Source organism: Trichosurus vulpecula, chromosome 3, assembly GCF_011100635.1.
Source record: "Trichosurus vulpecula isolate mTriVul1 chromosome 3, mTriVul1.pri, whole genome shotgun sequence".
Classification (NCBI taxonomy): domain Eukaryota; kingdom Metazoa; phylum Chordata; class Mammalia; order Diprotodontia; family Phalangeridae; genus Trichosurus; species Trichosurus vulpecula.
Window position 1 is genome coordinate 30,617,326 of NC_050575.1, and position 14,525 is coordinate 30,631,850.

General features: G+C 37.9%; 1 protein-coding gene across 1 annotated transcript in view; it reads left to right on the top strand.

Moving 5' to 3' along the window:
* TGFBI (transforming growth factor beta induced) overlaps window positions 1-14,525 on the top strand; it is a 61,949-nt gene that overhangs the window by 21,679 nt on the left and 25,745 nt on the right. Inside the window, exons 3-7 of the mRNA XM_036751571.1 lie at window positions 5,435-5,499; window positions 7,476-7,636; window positions 7,975-8,139; window positions 9,144-9,290; window positions 12,583-12,724. Of these exons, the coding sequence (XP_036607466.1) occupies window positions 5,435-5,499; window positions 7,476-7,636; window positions 7,975-8,139; window positions 9,144-9,290; window positions 12,583-12,724 (680 nt within the window). The remainder of the gene's footprint in view (window positions 1-5,434; window positions 5,500-7,475; window positions 7,637-7,974; window positions 8,140-9,143; window positions 9,291-12,582; window positions 12,725-14,525) is intronic.

Below are 14,525 nucleotides of genomic sequence, written 5' to 3' on the forward strand. Positions count from 1 at the left end.
GACTAATGAATGCCTGAGGTCGTATTCAACCTTAGGAGTTCCTGACTCGAATTCCAATACTCCGCCCACTGCACTACTGGAGACATTTCCCTGCTTAAGAACTACATTTCCAGCCTTTTTCATCTGACTTTTCTTCATCTATTCCATGTTCCAGCCAAATGAGGCTGTTCATTGTTTCCTATAGTTGGCTTTCCTTTGTCCGGGCTATTCTACATGCCTGGAATATATTCTCTTTTAACATCCTAGCTTTCTTAACTTAATATCCTTAGTTTCTGATGAGTACATTTGTGACTGGGGAGCCTTGGTTAATCTCCTTAGATATTAGAATTTTCTCCCTCCTCAAATCATGTATATGCTTATTCATTTACGTGTTGTATCTTTCCAATAGGATGTTACCTCCTCCATTCTTCATTTTGTCTTTGAATTTCCAATAACTACCATAACATCTCACTTATGTTTGTTTCATTTGGATTTGGAAGGTAGGATTGGATTAGTAAGTAGCATGGTGTGAGCATTGAGCCTTGTTTAAAAGCTTCTGTTAAAGTAGGCCGAGTCCCCTTCTTACCTCTTTTTCTAAGTTTTATCATTACATTTTGGTTTTTACATTATATTTACAGATTACCCCCACTCTATGAGCCATCTCTTGTAACTAAGTAAAACAATTAAGTAAAGCTAGTCCTCATTTGAAAGCAATGCAACATTCCACATATGTAGTATTTTCTCATCTCTCCATATTGTTCTTTTTAATTAATAGAAATGTATTTACTCTCCCATCCCAATAAAAATGAAAAAAAATTAAATATACATGGTCAAGCAAAACAAATTATCCCAGCAACTTATGCAAAAGTACATCCCATTTTCAATCCTAAATGGATCACCTCTCTGACAGGAGGTGAATAGTATGTTTCATCATCAGTCCTGTAGAATCACACATTGTCATTGTATTGATCATAGTTCTTACAGCTTTCAAAGTTGTTTTTCTTTACAGTGTTCTTATTGAGTAAATTATTCCCCTGGCTCTGCACATTTTGTTCTTCAACAGTTTATAGACATTTTAAAAATGGCTTATTTTTACAATATCAATGTTATAACATAAATTGGTTTTTCTGTTTCTGTTAATCATTCTGCATCAATCTATATAAGGCTTCCCACATGTTTTTGAATTGTCTCTTTCCACAATATTATCCCATCACATGCACATAACACAACTTATTCAGCCATTTCTTAAATTGATGAACGTTGCTTTAGTTTCCAGTTTTGTCACCATAAAAAGAAAAATACAAATATTTTTGTACTTATAGGGATTTTCCCTATTTCTTTGATCTTTCTGGGATATGGATTTAGCAGAGATATATATGAGTCAAAGGGCCTTCATTGTTTAGTAACTTTTTTGTATAGTTACAAATAGCTTTCTAGAAAAAGGTTGTACTCGTTTAATGTGCCTATTTTTCTATAGCCTCTGCAAAATTTACCCTTTTCTTTTCTGTGAGGTAGAGTCTCAGAACTGCTTTGATTTGAATTTCTCTAATTTATAGTGATTTGGATCATTTTTTTTCACATGGCTAAAGATAGCCTGGGTTTCCTCCCCTGAAAAGTGCCTGTTCATATCCTTAGACATTTATCAATTGGAGAATTTTACTATGCTCTTATTACATAATTTTACTATATAATGATTTCATCATCATGAATTTTTTTTCTATGTAGTGCCACTTTTCCACTCATCCTAGTATATCTATCTTACTCTTTTTCCAGAGATAACCTTTGGATTCTCTCTATTTCTACTTTTCTTTCTAGTTCTAAGAGATCTGGGCAATTTTCTTTTAAGATTTCTTAAAATATAATGCCTATGCTCTTAATTTTTCATAGCATTCAGGTAGGCCGATGGTTCTTAAAAATTTTCCCCTAGATCTGTTTTCCACATTAGTTGCCTTTGCAATGAGATATTTTATATTTTCTTCTATTTTTGTTTCAGTCTTTTGACTTTGTTTTAACATTTCTTTTTGTCTCATAGAGTCATTGGCTTCTATTTGGTCCGTTTTAGTTTTCAAGGAATTTGCTGTTTGGGGAAGACTTTGTGCTTTTTTGTATCAAGATACTTAATTCCTTTTCTAATTCTTTCTTCCATAGCTCTCATTTCTTTTCCATTTTTTTTCTACTAGCACTCTTATTTTACTAGCAAAAAATAGTTTTAACTATTTTTAAACCCTTGCTTTATCTCTCCCAGGAATTCTAAATGAATTTATGCCTGAGCCCTATTTTCTTTGAGCTTTTGTTTATAGTCATTTTGGAATCATTCTCTTCTTCAGGGTTTGTGTCTTGAACATAATAACTTTTTTAAGGTGGGATTTTTGTTTGTTTGTTTGCTTATTCTTCCAGCTTACTTCCAGGCTTGATGTTACAACCATGCTCTGTGCTTTCTGGAATAAAGGTCTGGGCTGGTCTTGTTGCTGTTTTCTTGGGCATATATTGAGTTTTGTTTTGTTCCGAGAGCTCAGGGACGGCTCAGATTGGGAATCTGCAACCTTTTAGGGCTCCCAAAATGAGCTGCTCCTGGGCAAGTCTGATCACTTCCCTGTGGTCTGAGTTTTTGTAAGTTCTTGACCCGGGTTTGGGATCTAAGCAACAGTAGACTGTTGCTGGGCTCAGCCACTGTCAATCAGTTAGAAAACTGCTGGTTCAGAATGACAGAACTACAGGCTGTCTTTTGTTCTGGGATTCCTGCCTTGGCTATGCCACTGCAGGTTTCGATTTGGCTAAAAACTGGAACTGAGAACCATTCTATCCCCTCCGCCACCCACCCCTACCCTCCTTGCTCTTGGAATCTGAGCCACATTGCTGTGGCTTGCTTCTGAGCTTGCTCCTTTCAGTGTACCATCTAGGGCCAGAGACAGCTTCTTACCCCAGAATGTCATATACCTGCCTCAGTCTGACCTAATTCCCAGAAAAGGATAGTATCAAGAGAGTTGCCAATTGACCCCTGTTTCCACTGTGGTGGCCTGGTATTGATCTCAGGGTACCCTGGTAGGGTTCTGGGGGTGTCCCAGAATGGATCTAGGACCTCTTCTTGCCCTAGTGCATAGTGTCTCCCTGTTTGAGCTCCCTTGTGACACATTTCTTGGCCAGACTTTGTCTGTAACGTCTGCAGACCTCTTTGTCTACCTCCCTATGCTGACCCAGGCTAGAAAAAAATGACTCACTATGACTTTCTGGATTTCCCCATCAGGATTCAGTCTGGTGCTTTTTATAAATCTGTTTGATGGAATCTTTTGGGAGGAAGCTCTCTGTACTTCTTCCTGCTACTCCACTATCCTGTCTCCACTCTCCTTTCTGCCTTCTTTTCAATCCGCCCTTCCTGTATTGATTCTTCCCTTCCCCAGCAAACTTTTTTTTGACCAGAGAAAGTAACTATTTCATCCTCTGAGAGTCTTGGAAAATTTTGTTGGGACAACTAAGTCACATACATTCTAGCACTTTCATAGGATAAAGCTAAAAGACTGAACTCAGTGGAAAGAAAACTCTGAATGGACTTGAATGGATTCTACACAGTGGTGCATGGGGTACCCATGTACATGATGAACTCTAACAATTCTGGGCTGCCCACCACTGGATTAATCACCTCTTCAGGTACCTTCCAGCCCTGATTTCTTCTCAACTTTAGCACTTTGGGGGAAATATTGATCAGTGATTAATATGTTTTGATATGCCAAGCCCTATTTTTATATATCTCTCTTTTCATGATACAATAACAGAGCTACTGAGAATTCTCTTGTGAGTGTTGTTGAATTCGGTGCAATTAAGTTCATGCTCATTCTGTATTGCAGGGAGCAAATGATTCTTGATGGTGAAGTGTTCATAACGGATTGGCATAAGTTAGGAAAGAGCGTTTTGAACCTTCCTAATTTCCTAATTTTGCATTTTTATATCATTCAACAGTATTTGAATTGAAATGGAAAGTTTTCTTTTAACAAGACATTAGGTTCCTTAAAAAAATCTCAAATATGCCAGTGCATCCATGTTTTTGTCAGTGAAAGTATTGCAGATTGCAACACTTTCATGAGTGTTTTTTTTTATTTTTATCACCTTGATGACTTAAATAAAATAAAAAAGAAGTTTTAAAATTGAATCTCAAAAGCTCATTAATATTTAGGTCTTGAATATTTCTTATAGACTGGCCTACTTCACATTCTGAGTCAGGACTAGAAGTGCCCACTGAGATCTACTTCAAACTTCTCATTTGGAAAAGAAAACTGAGCCCTAGAAAAGGGAAGTAATTTGTTCTAAGTCCCATACTGAGTCAGCAACAAAACCAAAACTTGGTTTCTTCCTTGCCAGACTCATGATATTCCTGTTATGGCATGCTGCTTTAAGACCAAGACACTCCAGTATATCTTCATTGTCTTCAGAATAAAGTCCAAAGTCCCTAACCTGGCATTTCCGGTTATCTATGATTGGTTTCCACTGTAGGCCATAAGGTGTAGCAAAATGCTGGATTTTGCATCAGAAGATCTAGGCTTGAATATTGGCTTTGTAATATACTACCTATATGACCTTGTGAAATCTCTCCAGAGAGCTGACTCCTCTATAAAGTGAGATACTTGGATCAGAATCCTTCCAGCTTTGGCCTAAGACCCCTGATCCTATCCTTTTGGTCTTATCTCCCACTATTCCACTCCATCCCCCACCCCCGTGTGCTCCCACAAAACTGGACAACTTAACATATCACGAATCTCTGGATCTTGAGTTTTTGTTTTTGCTGTTCCTTATTCTTAGAACACCACCCCCATCCGTCTGTCAAAGTGCTATTCATATCAAATGTCGTCTTTGCCATGAAGTCTTCCCTGATCTCCCTTCCTTCCCTCTTGTTTTTCCCTGTCTTAAAATACCACATGTTACTTTGTATCACAATTATTTAAGCTCCATCCTTATCCACTCTTGCCAGAATGTCAGCTGTTTGAAGAACAGGAACCAGGTCTTCAGGTTTGCCTTAATACCTAACACATAGGAAAAGGAAGCAAGCGGCACTTATAATCAGGAAGACAATCAGATGTGTGACCTTAGGCAGGTTAATTAACTTCTTGGAGGCCTACAAGTGGGAATGATAATAATATCACTCATCTCACAGGGTTGCGATATTTAAATGAGGTCATATATATAAAATGTGTTATACACACATGTGGGCTATCCTTACAGCAATGGTTTTTTAAACAAATAAGTGTTGAACAAATGAGTGAATGAATAGTAGGCACTTGGTAAATATGTATCAAATTGAGTTGAATTAACTTCTGAAGAAATATCAGAACAAGTTTTCCTATTTTGCTGATTTTTTAATTTAAATATGGAGATTACCTTTTGGTGGATTGTGATAAAAATGAGGGCATTTGAAAAGGTTTTTGAAAAATCTATGCTAAAGCACTATTTTTCTTTCTCATTCTAGAATCATCAGCTATGAATGTTGCCCTGGATACGAGAAAGTCCCAGGAGAAAAAGGCTGCCCTGCTGGTAAACCATTCCCTAAATTACTGACAAAGCAGGATAGGAAAGCTAAAAGGGGTTGGGATAAAGGAAGGTGGTAAAAGGGGAGGGTCTATAGGGTTCCGTGACACTCTCAGATTATGAATGGCTGGAATTCTGAAGCATTAATATTCTTCTAACATTTCTGAGAGTCATGCTAGTATGGTGAGTGTAAAATAAAGTCTAATAGAATCTAAAGGCAATGTCATCCTCATCTTTCTTTTCATGTTGTTGTTCCTGACACCAGGGAGATAGATTTTTTTTCCTTAATGAGTCTAATTTTGAAGATGTTCTTGGGTAAGCTTAGGCGGGATGAACTCACTGCCTCTTATTAATCTTGATTGTTGAAGAGGGTTGAGAGCAATTCCAAGCTGCACATAGCAGCAGTGTCTGCCTAATGGCCCATCTCATTCCTGATTCGGATGGAAATACATGGTAGAAAATCCCTGCAGGAAAGCAAATGAAATTGAGAGGACCTGTAGGATCCTACTAATGGGCTTTTTTATTTCTAATTTGGATGGTACAATCAAAGCCAACCCGAATCTCCAAAATTGTCTTTGTGATGAGAAGTACTTCTTTACACTTATCATGTTAGAGCCATGTAGAGAAATAGCTTTTTCTGCGGAGATCGAGCTTAGAGACTTTATATAAAAGAGACATGAAAATGATGACATTCACAGTAAACAAATTGTACGGCCACAGTTGAATTTTCCCTGAGTCCTTTATTTGGTACCTCTTCTATTTTAGCATCTTCCCTACCCCCACAGACTACATTAGCCTTGAATGGATTTCTTTTTCTTTGACACGTTTTCCACCTTCTCCAGAAACTATAAAATATGAGATCCTGAAAAATATGCCATAACAGTTGGTACCGTGGCCATGGAAGGGTGGAAAAATGTTATTCATAGATAGGGCATAGCATTACTGGCTTAAGTGATAGCAGGGACTAGGAGAAGACTGACCTTGAGAAGATCATTTCACCACTAGAATTCAGTTTTACTATCTACTAAAAATGCATATAGCTTTATCATAGTGCCTGACACATGAATCCATGTCCTCTGGGGAAAAAAATACCTGTTAGAGTTATAGAATGCTTCTAAAGAAATAAAGTATAAGGGGCAGCTGGGGGGGGGGGGGCACAGTGAATAGAGCACCAGCCTTGGGGTCAGGAGGACCTGAGTTCGAATCTTGCCTCAGACACTTGACACACTTACTAGCCATGTGACCTTGGGCAAGTCACTTAACCCCAATTGCCTTGCCTCCTCCCCTCCAAAGAAAAGGAAATAAAGTATAATTCAGTTCAAATGAGGATTCTGAAGTTCATTCATTCAAATTATTCTCTAGCAGAGATCCTTGTTGGAACCGTTTAATAGTTGTCTCAATAAGAATGATATGATTTGTAATTCACACACTGCTGTTGGAGGGCATGTGATAGATGCTTCTAAGTTCATGAAAACGTTTCCAGCGGTCTTACCTGCACAGTTAACTTGCAATTGGCTATGAAGAAAAAGTTTGTTCAGCACTATTCTTCTTTTAATTAACACATTCTGAAATAGTTAAATTCAAACCAGCAAGACTTTCTTATATTTTATTACCCTTTCTACTTCAGGATTTTGAGGAAAATAATTGAGATGACTTCAATACACAATGAACCTCCTAGAAATATGTTGAGCACTTGTGTTTCAGAGGAGTTTTAAGCCCTCAGGTTTCGCTACCCTGATAACAAATCGAACATTGAATCTCCTTCATCAGAGAAGGAGACAGTGGTGCATATTCAAATAGAAATTCCTACAGATGATATATTGACTTTGGAAGTCACAAATTAACATTATCTTAATTGATTTTTGTTAAACATTTACCAATTACATTTTTATCTGGTTTGTCAGTTTTGTGGGTTGAGTTTGACATATCTGTTATAGGCCACCAATGTCGCCTCTTTTAAATATACCCCTTGATCTTTGCAGCATTGCCTCTCTCCAACATTTATGAGACTTTGGGTATTGTTGGATCTACCACCACTCAACTCTACACCGACAGGACCGAGAAACTGAGACCTGAGATGGAAGGCCCAGGAAGTTTCACGATCTTTGCTCCCAGCAACGAGGCCTGGGCTGATTTGCCTGCTGTAAGAAAATGATAATTTACTTCTGAGCTATTCTTGCTTCTTTTGTCAGAGACATTCATGTTTCTGTAAGAGTCAATGTATAATGGATTGTGTCACAGAATCCACAGATAAACAAGTGTTAGCACATCAGGAAACTTTCTTCTTTTTCCCTTACTGAACCCTGGTGAAAGCTGCATTTAAACATCTTTTTACCTGTTGTTTCCATAGACTATGACCTATTTAGAAAGTTATATTGCATCTAAAAATTGTAGTCAGCTTCACTTAGTATCAGATTCTACACAAGGGACTGTCACCACAGATCCACAAACGTTTTTCCTTCTCCCCTTCCTTTCTTCCAGGAAGTTCTGGATTCCTTGGTCAGCAATGTTAACGTTGAACTACTCAATGCACTTCGATACCACATGATAGACAGACGAGTCCTGACTGATGAGCTGAAACACGGAACAACGCTCACCTCTATGTACCAGAACTCAGACATCCATATCCATCATTACCCCAATGGGGTAAGTATGTATTTTTGTCCAGATCTATGATTTCATCAGTATGTCAAACTCCCTATGTAGCGATTCCTTCCACTGGTACAGATCACTAATTTGTCTGTAGCTGCACGTCTTAGAAATTTCCCTAAGGAATTGAGGAATTAAATCATTTGTCCAGGGTCACACAGCTGGTATGTTTTCAGAGGCAAGTTTTGAATCCAGGTCTTCCGGACTCTAAGGCTAACCCTCTATCCTCTTATTATGGCATGCTGTTTTTCAGAGCAGGGGTGTTATTTATTTATACACTATTGCTCTTTATCAGTAAAAGCCCACCATCTTCAGCACGACTTGTTTTCTGAGTAGTTTTTCTCCCATATGAGAGGCTATATGGTACAGTGGAGAGAAAGAGCTAGCCTCAGAGACAGGAAGACGAGGGTGATTCAAGTTCTGTCCTTTACACTTACTTTGTATGACCTTGGACAAGTCACTTGACCTCTTAATGTTTTAGGCAACTTGCCAACTCTCTAGGTTGCACAGAATGTGCCAACCAGTACTAGTCAAGGAAGTCATTTACTAGGAACATTCTATCAAAAAAATCCCAGATCCAGGCTTTATTGTTATGTTCTTCACCAGGATCACAATATACCACTCCAATCACAGGTCTAGTCAAAATTATTTTAAACTACGTGAGGTTAAAAAACCCCACAAAACATAGAAAATAGTCATCATTATTTGACCAGGAAAAACTGACAAAATTAGTAGTTTTTATTTAGGGGTCACAGGAGAAAAAAATGATTCGGTGTGGTCCACAGAAACTCAGCCCCTGCTGAAGTGACTCACAGAATGGGACATTTGAGTAGATAGCAATAGGTTCCATCTGGAGTTCAGTTGGAAGGTTGTAGCATGTGAGGGAATCCTGCTAATAAAGGACAATTAGCAGTCTGATTAAATGAAACTCAGCTCATTTCATATAAAGATTTTGTTTCCACTCTGTTTCAGCTCTTATTCTGTATTTCCTCCTCTTGCAGATTGTTACTGTCAATTGTGCTCGGCTGTTGAAAGCAGACCACCATGCTACCAATGGTGTGGTCCACCTCATAGACAAAGTCATTTCCACCACTACCAACAGCATCCAACAGTTCATTGAGATTGAAGATACATTTGAAACCCTTCGGGTGAGCCCTTTGATTGGATAAATTCTACTTGTTCTGATAGAGCTGGCTTTAGAAATGCAATATTTGAGTGATCAGGAAAAAAAAATTCTTAATTAACTGGAAGACTTGGAATAAACTTCTTTGAAATACATATTATGAAATTAATTAATTACAGTATCAATCATTTGGAGTTTATACACTAAAAGAGTACTATTTATTCCAGTGAGTTCACTCCTGGGTCTCTCCTTCTTAGTTACAAAACTTTCTAATCTTATTGGCTTCACTAGCAGAAATAGAGGGATTTTCTTGGATACCGAAGGGGAGCTCACTTGTTTGTTATTATTATTATTATAAACTAGGTCACATCTGGACTTCTGATTGAAACACGCAACATATGGAAGGGCGGGGATCTTGTATGGCCCTTTAGAGTCTGTCCAGGCCCTTGAGAAAATGAAACACTGGACACACTTTGGTTAAAGAAATTTATATTGTATTCTTTACTTGCTACTTGGGAATTATAAATATAATTAATTACATAATTCTACATCTATCATAAGTGGTAACAGTAAATCAAATTTGTATGGTAAAGTTTACAAAACACTTTCCTCCTAATAATGCCATGAGATAAGTAGTACAAATATCATTATCCTTATTTTACAGATAAAGAAACTGAGAATCAGGGTCCATGCCATTCTAAATTATAAATCTAATAAGTGAAGATTAGGATTTGAACCAAGGATATCTGATTCTAAGTCCAATGCTCTTTATCCTCATTATACCATGCTGTCTTTTATTTCACTATTTATTATTGAATGCTAGGCTAGCTACTATCCACCACTGTTAAAATACAGGAAAACATTAGTTATAGACAGGAGTTAAGGGGGGTTGGTTGGGGCTTTGCTCTAGGGTGCTGAAATTTAGAGGGTGCTCACTTGTAGGCCTTCAGCAGTGTGGAAACTACTGAGCTTAACACATGCTTAGCAAAAATAACTAACTAAAATAGTCAGCCTTCTCCCATGCAGCCGTGCTCCAGCTCAGGCCCTTCCCAGTACTAATGCCCCTTTCCTAAAGCCTCCCCAGTGTCACTTGCCTCATGCAAAAATTACTGATTGTGTCTCTGGCTCCAGAGGTAGGAATCTCTCTCTTGTAGATGCTGGCTGGACTAGAACAAGTGGTCTGTCAAGAATTGATTTCTGGAAACTTTGGGCCCACTGCATTGAGCCATATTCATTTTTCATGGTAACCTATGTCAGTGGTGATGGCAAAGACTGAGATTCAGGAGTCACGGGTTTAATTATTGGCTTAGATCCTGTCTCTCTGTGTGGCTACAGGAAAGCAATTTCCTCTCTCACTGGTCTTACTGGACATTTGTCTTTCTACGTCGGTAGGAGCAGTTGTTCTCCTCTCCATTGGAGTAAATGAACAAGAGGAAATGAAATTGTTTTGTAAGCTATTTCATAACTCTTTGAGAGGAAAACTTCCTGACCACAATATCCATGAGACATCAGAATTGGTAGGCTATGGTGTCTGCTTCCCTGGAGACTTCCAAGTCTAAACTGAAAAACTCTTGTCTAGGCTTACATGGGTATAGCTCTTCCATAGACTAGCTGAGCTCTGAAGGGGAATAGTGTCATAGACTGAGAGCCTGAAAGAGACCTTAGGGTCCATCTAATAGAACCACTGCATTTTATAGATGAGGAAACTAAAGCCCAGATAGATTAAGTGATGCCTCTAAGGTCACATAGCATGTGCCAAGCTTGGATTTGAACACAGGTCCTTTGTCTATAAATCCAACACTCTTTTTACAATGCCATGCTGTTTCTTTTTACTATGGAATTTTGTAGTTTCTTTGCTTCTGCATTCCCACAGGGCTCCTCCTAAGGCAGTATTTTACAATAATAGATCATAGGATTTGGGGTTCTTAATTAATTAGTTTTCAGTTCCAAATTTTCTTTCTCCACTTTCTCTCTCATCCATTGAGAAAGCAAGAAATATGATGCCCATCAAACATCTAAAGTCATGCAAGATATATTTCTGAATTAGCCACGTTCCAGGCCAAAAACCCACAACTACAATGAGAAAAATAAAGGAAATAAATATAATTCAGACTCTTCTCCAGAGTTCACCAGATCTCTTACTGGAGGTGTATATCATTTTTTTATCATGAGTCCTTTTTGAGTTGTGGTGTATCATTGTGTGATCAAAGTAGCTAAGTCTTTAACAGTTCATTATCTTTACAATATTGCTATTATTATGAACATTGGTCCCCTGGTTCTGCTTGCTTCACTTGCTATCAGTTTATATGTCTTACCAAGTATTTTGTCTGAAATGATCTTATTCATCATTTCTTATGGCACGATAATATTCTATCGCAATCATTTCCCATAATTTGCTTAGCCATTCCCCAATTGATGGGCATCCCCTCAGTTTCTAATTCTTTGACACCACAAAAAGAGCCACTATAAATATTTTTTGTACATATGGGTCCTATTCCTTTGATCCCTTTGGGGCTTAGGTCTAGTAGTGGTATTTCCAGGTCAAACAGTTTTATAGTTTTATCGGTTTTTTTAATAGTTTTATAATTTTATAGCCTTTCGGCATAGTTACAAGTTGTTCTTCAGAATGGTTGGACTAGTTCATAGCTCCAGCAGTGTACCCTATTTTCCCACATCACCTCCAGCATTTGTTATTCTTCTTTGCTGTCATCTTAACCAATCTTATGAGTTTGGTGATATCCTAGAGTTGTTCTGATTTAGTACTTCATAAAATGTAGAGGTTAAAACTTGGACCTTTTAGTCCAAGGTCAGATTTGTCCAACAACAAATAAGTATTTAGGTGATGGAGTTGAGATTTGAACCCAGGCTTTCCTACAGCAAATCCAGTGTTCCTTTCACTGTATCACCATGCCTCTAGGAAATAAAAAGAAACAAAGGACATAAAATACTAGGATCACAAAAATGGAATACATGTGTACCAGAAGCTAATCTAATTATTTAGCAGCAGGGGCTCTTTAAGCCTCTTAGTAGGCAGAGATACAGTTTACTTGCCTTTTGATTTGGGGTTTCATTAAAATTTTACACCCTTTGAAGACAGGTCAGTCTAAAGCCATCTGCATATTCTCTAATTTTTCTGCCTGGAGAAAATGACTCTTATACAAAGCCCAGAAGAGCCCCTTTCCATGTAGGATACAGGTAGCTCAAAGGCAGAAATTTTTTAAGTCTTCATGGTTGTAGTATATTCTTGGCACATTGTATGCATAGGCACTTAGGAAAGATGAATTCCCTAAATGGAGGTCTCATTCCCGTTTTTTTAGGCTGCGGTGGCTGCTTCAGGCCTTAACACTCTGCTAGAAAGTGATGGTCAGTTCACTTTCTTAGCCCCAACCAATGAAGCATTTAAGAAGATCGATCCGGAAACCCTGAACCGTATTCTGGGTGACCCTGAAGCACTGAAAGGTGAGTGCTCCCCTCCTCAAGTGTGCAGGAAAGGAAGGTCTGGCACCAAAGTTAGTAGCTAAGTCTGAAGGCAGCGTTTCAGTAATCGCAGTTATTATCCTCATCATTATTGTTGATAATAATGGTAATAGTAGTAGTAGTAGTAGTAGTAGCAGTAGTAATAGTAGTAGCAGTAGTAATAGTAGTAGTAGTAATAGTAGTAGTAGAAGTAGTAGTAGTAGTAGTAGAAGTAGTAGTAGTAATAGTAGAAGTAGTAGTAGTAATAGTAGAGTAATAGTAGTAGTAGTAATAGTAGTAGCAGTAGTAATAGTAGTAGTAGTAATAGTAGTAGTAGAAGTAGTAGTAGTAATAGTAGAAGTAGTAATAGTAGCAGTACTAGTAGTAGTAGTGATAGTAGAAGTAGTAGTAGCAGTAGTAATAGTAGTAGCAGTAGTAATAGTAGTAGTAGTAATAGTAGTAGTAGAAGTAGTAGTAGTAATAGAAGTAGTAATAGTAGCAGTACTAGTAGTAGTAGTAATAGTAGAAGTAGTAGTAGCAGTAGTAATAGTAGTAGCAGTAGTAATAGTAGTAGTAGTAATAGTAGTAGTAGAAGTAGTAATAGTAGCAGCAATAGTAGTAGTAGTAGTATTAGTAGTAGTAGTAGTAGTCTTATGTTGAAAGTCCTCGTCTGTTTGTGTGGATGATACCTGGGCACAAGCTCCGGCAGTCCTTTCGAGTTATAAGGCTTCCTTCCAGCACAAGCCCAACAGACTGTGTCTGTCCAAAGTCACTCTAGTTAGTAAGCTCAGAAAGGGCTCATCACCAGAAGTTTTGGCTCCTAAGTAGTTACAATATGTAAGAATATCTCCTAAGGAGTAGAGGGGTTCCCACTTATGGAAGTCATGACCCTTCCCATTAAGACCATGGATCTTTTGAAATTAAATCATTTATATAGCACTTTATGGTTTATAAATTATTTTATAAACATTATCTCATATGATCCTCATGTTAACCTTGTGAGATATGAAGCACAACTAGACTTAGAAATGGATGCATAAAAGCATAGTAAATAAAGGATCATAGATAAGACTTTGGAGGTTATCTAGCATGACCTCATTTGACAGATAAAGAAACCGAGAACGACGTAGATTAAGTAACTTATCCCGGTTCACACAGTTGATAAGTACATAGGCATATATAGCACATATCCTTAGCGTGCACATGCAGGGAATTTTTGCTAATTTTTTTAGGCAAATGTTTACTGAAGCTTCAACTCAATAACAAAGACTTGAAATTTATTTGTCAAACTAAAGAAACTAAAACTTAACTAAATTTTTTTTCACGAACTTTACTTAAAAACACAAACCTTAAAAGTGAGATAGTAAATATCTAATCTTTTAGCGACAGTGTGTACCTGAGTCCACCTGACATACCCCATACAGATCTTATACCTAGGAATGAGTAGCAGTGTGGGAATTTGAACTCAGGGACTGTGACTCCAAATTCAGTGTCCTTTACACTACATTTTGCTCCCTCCCCTAAAGGAATCTAGTCAAGATCCAGAGCAGTCAAAGCAGGCAAATGAGTCTGTATTTAGGAAGAAGAGTTTCAAATCATAATGGACTCGGTTCATTCTCCCTGAGGTAACTTGAGCCGTAAAGCTGCCAAGGATCAGATGTGGTTCCCTGTGTCCATGAAGGGCTGAGCAGAGAGTTTATCATTAGAACTGGCAAGAGAGGCAACAGAGACCTTGCTAACTTCAGGTCAACTCAGTTGTTTCCCTCCTGAATCTTTCTCATACCTCCAAAGAAGGTGTAAAAGG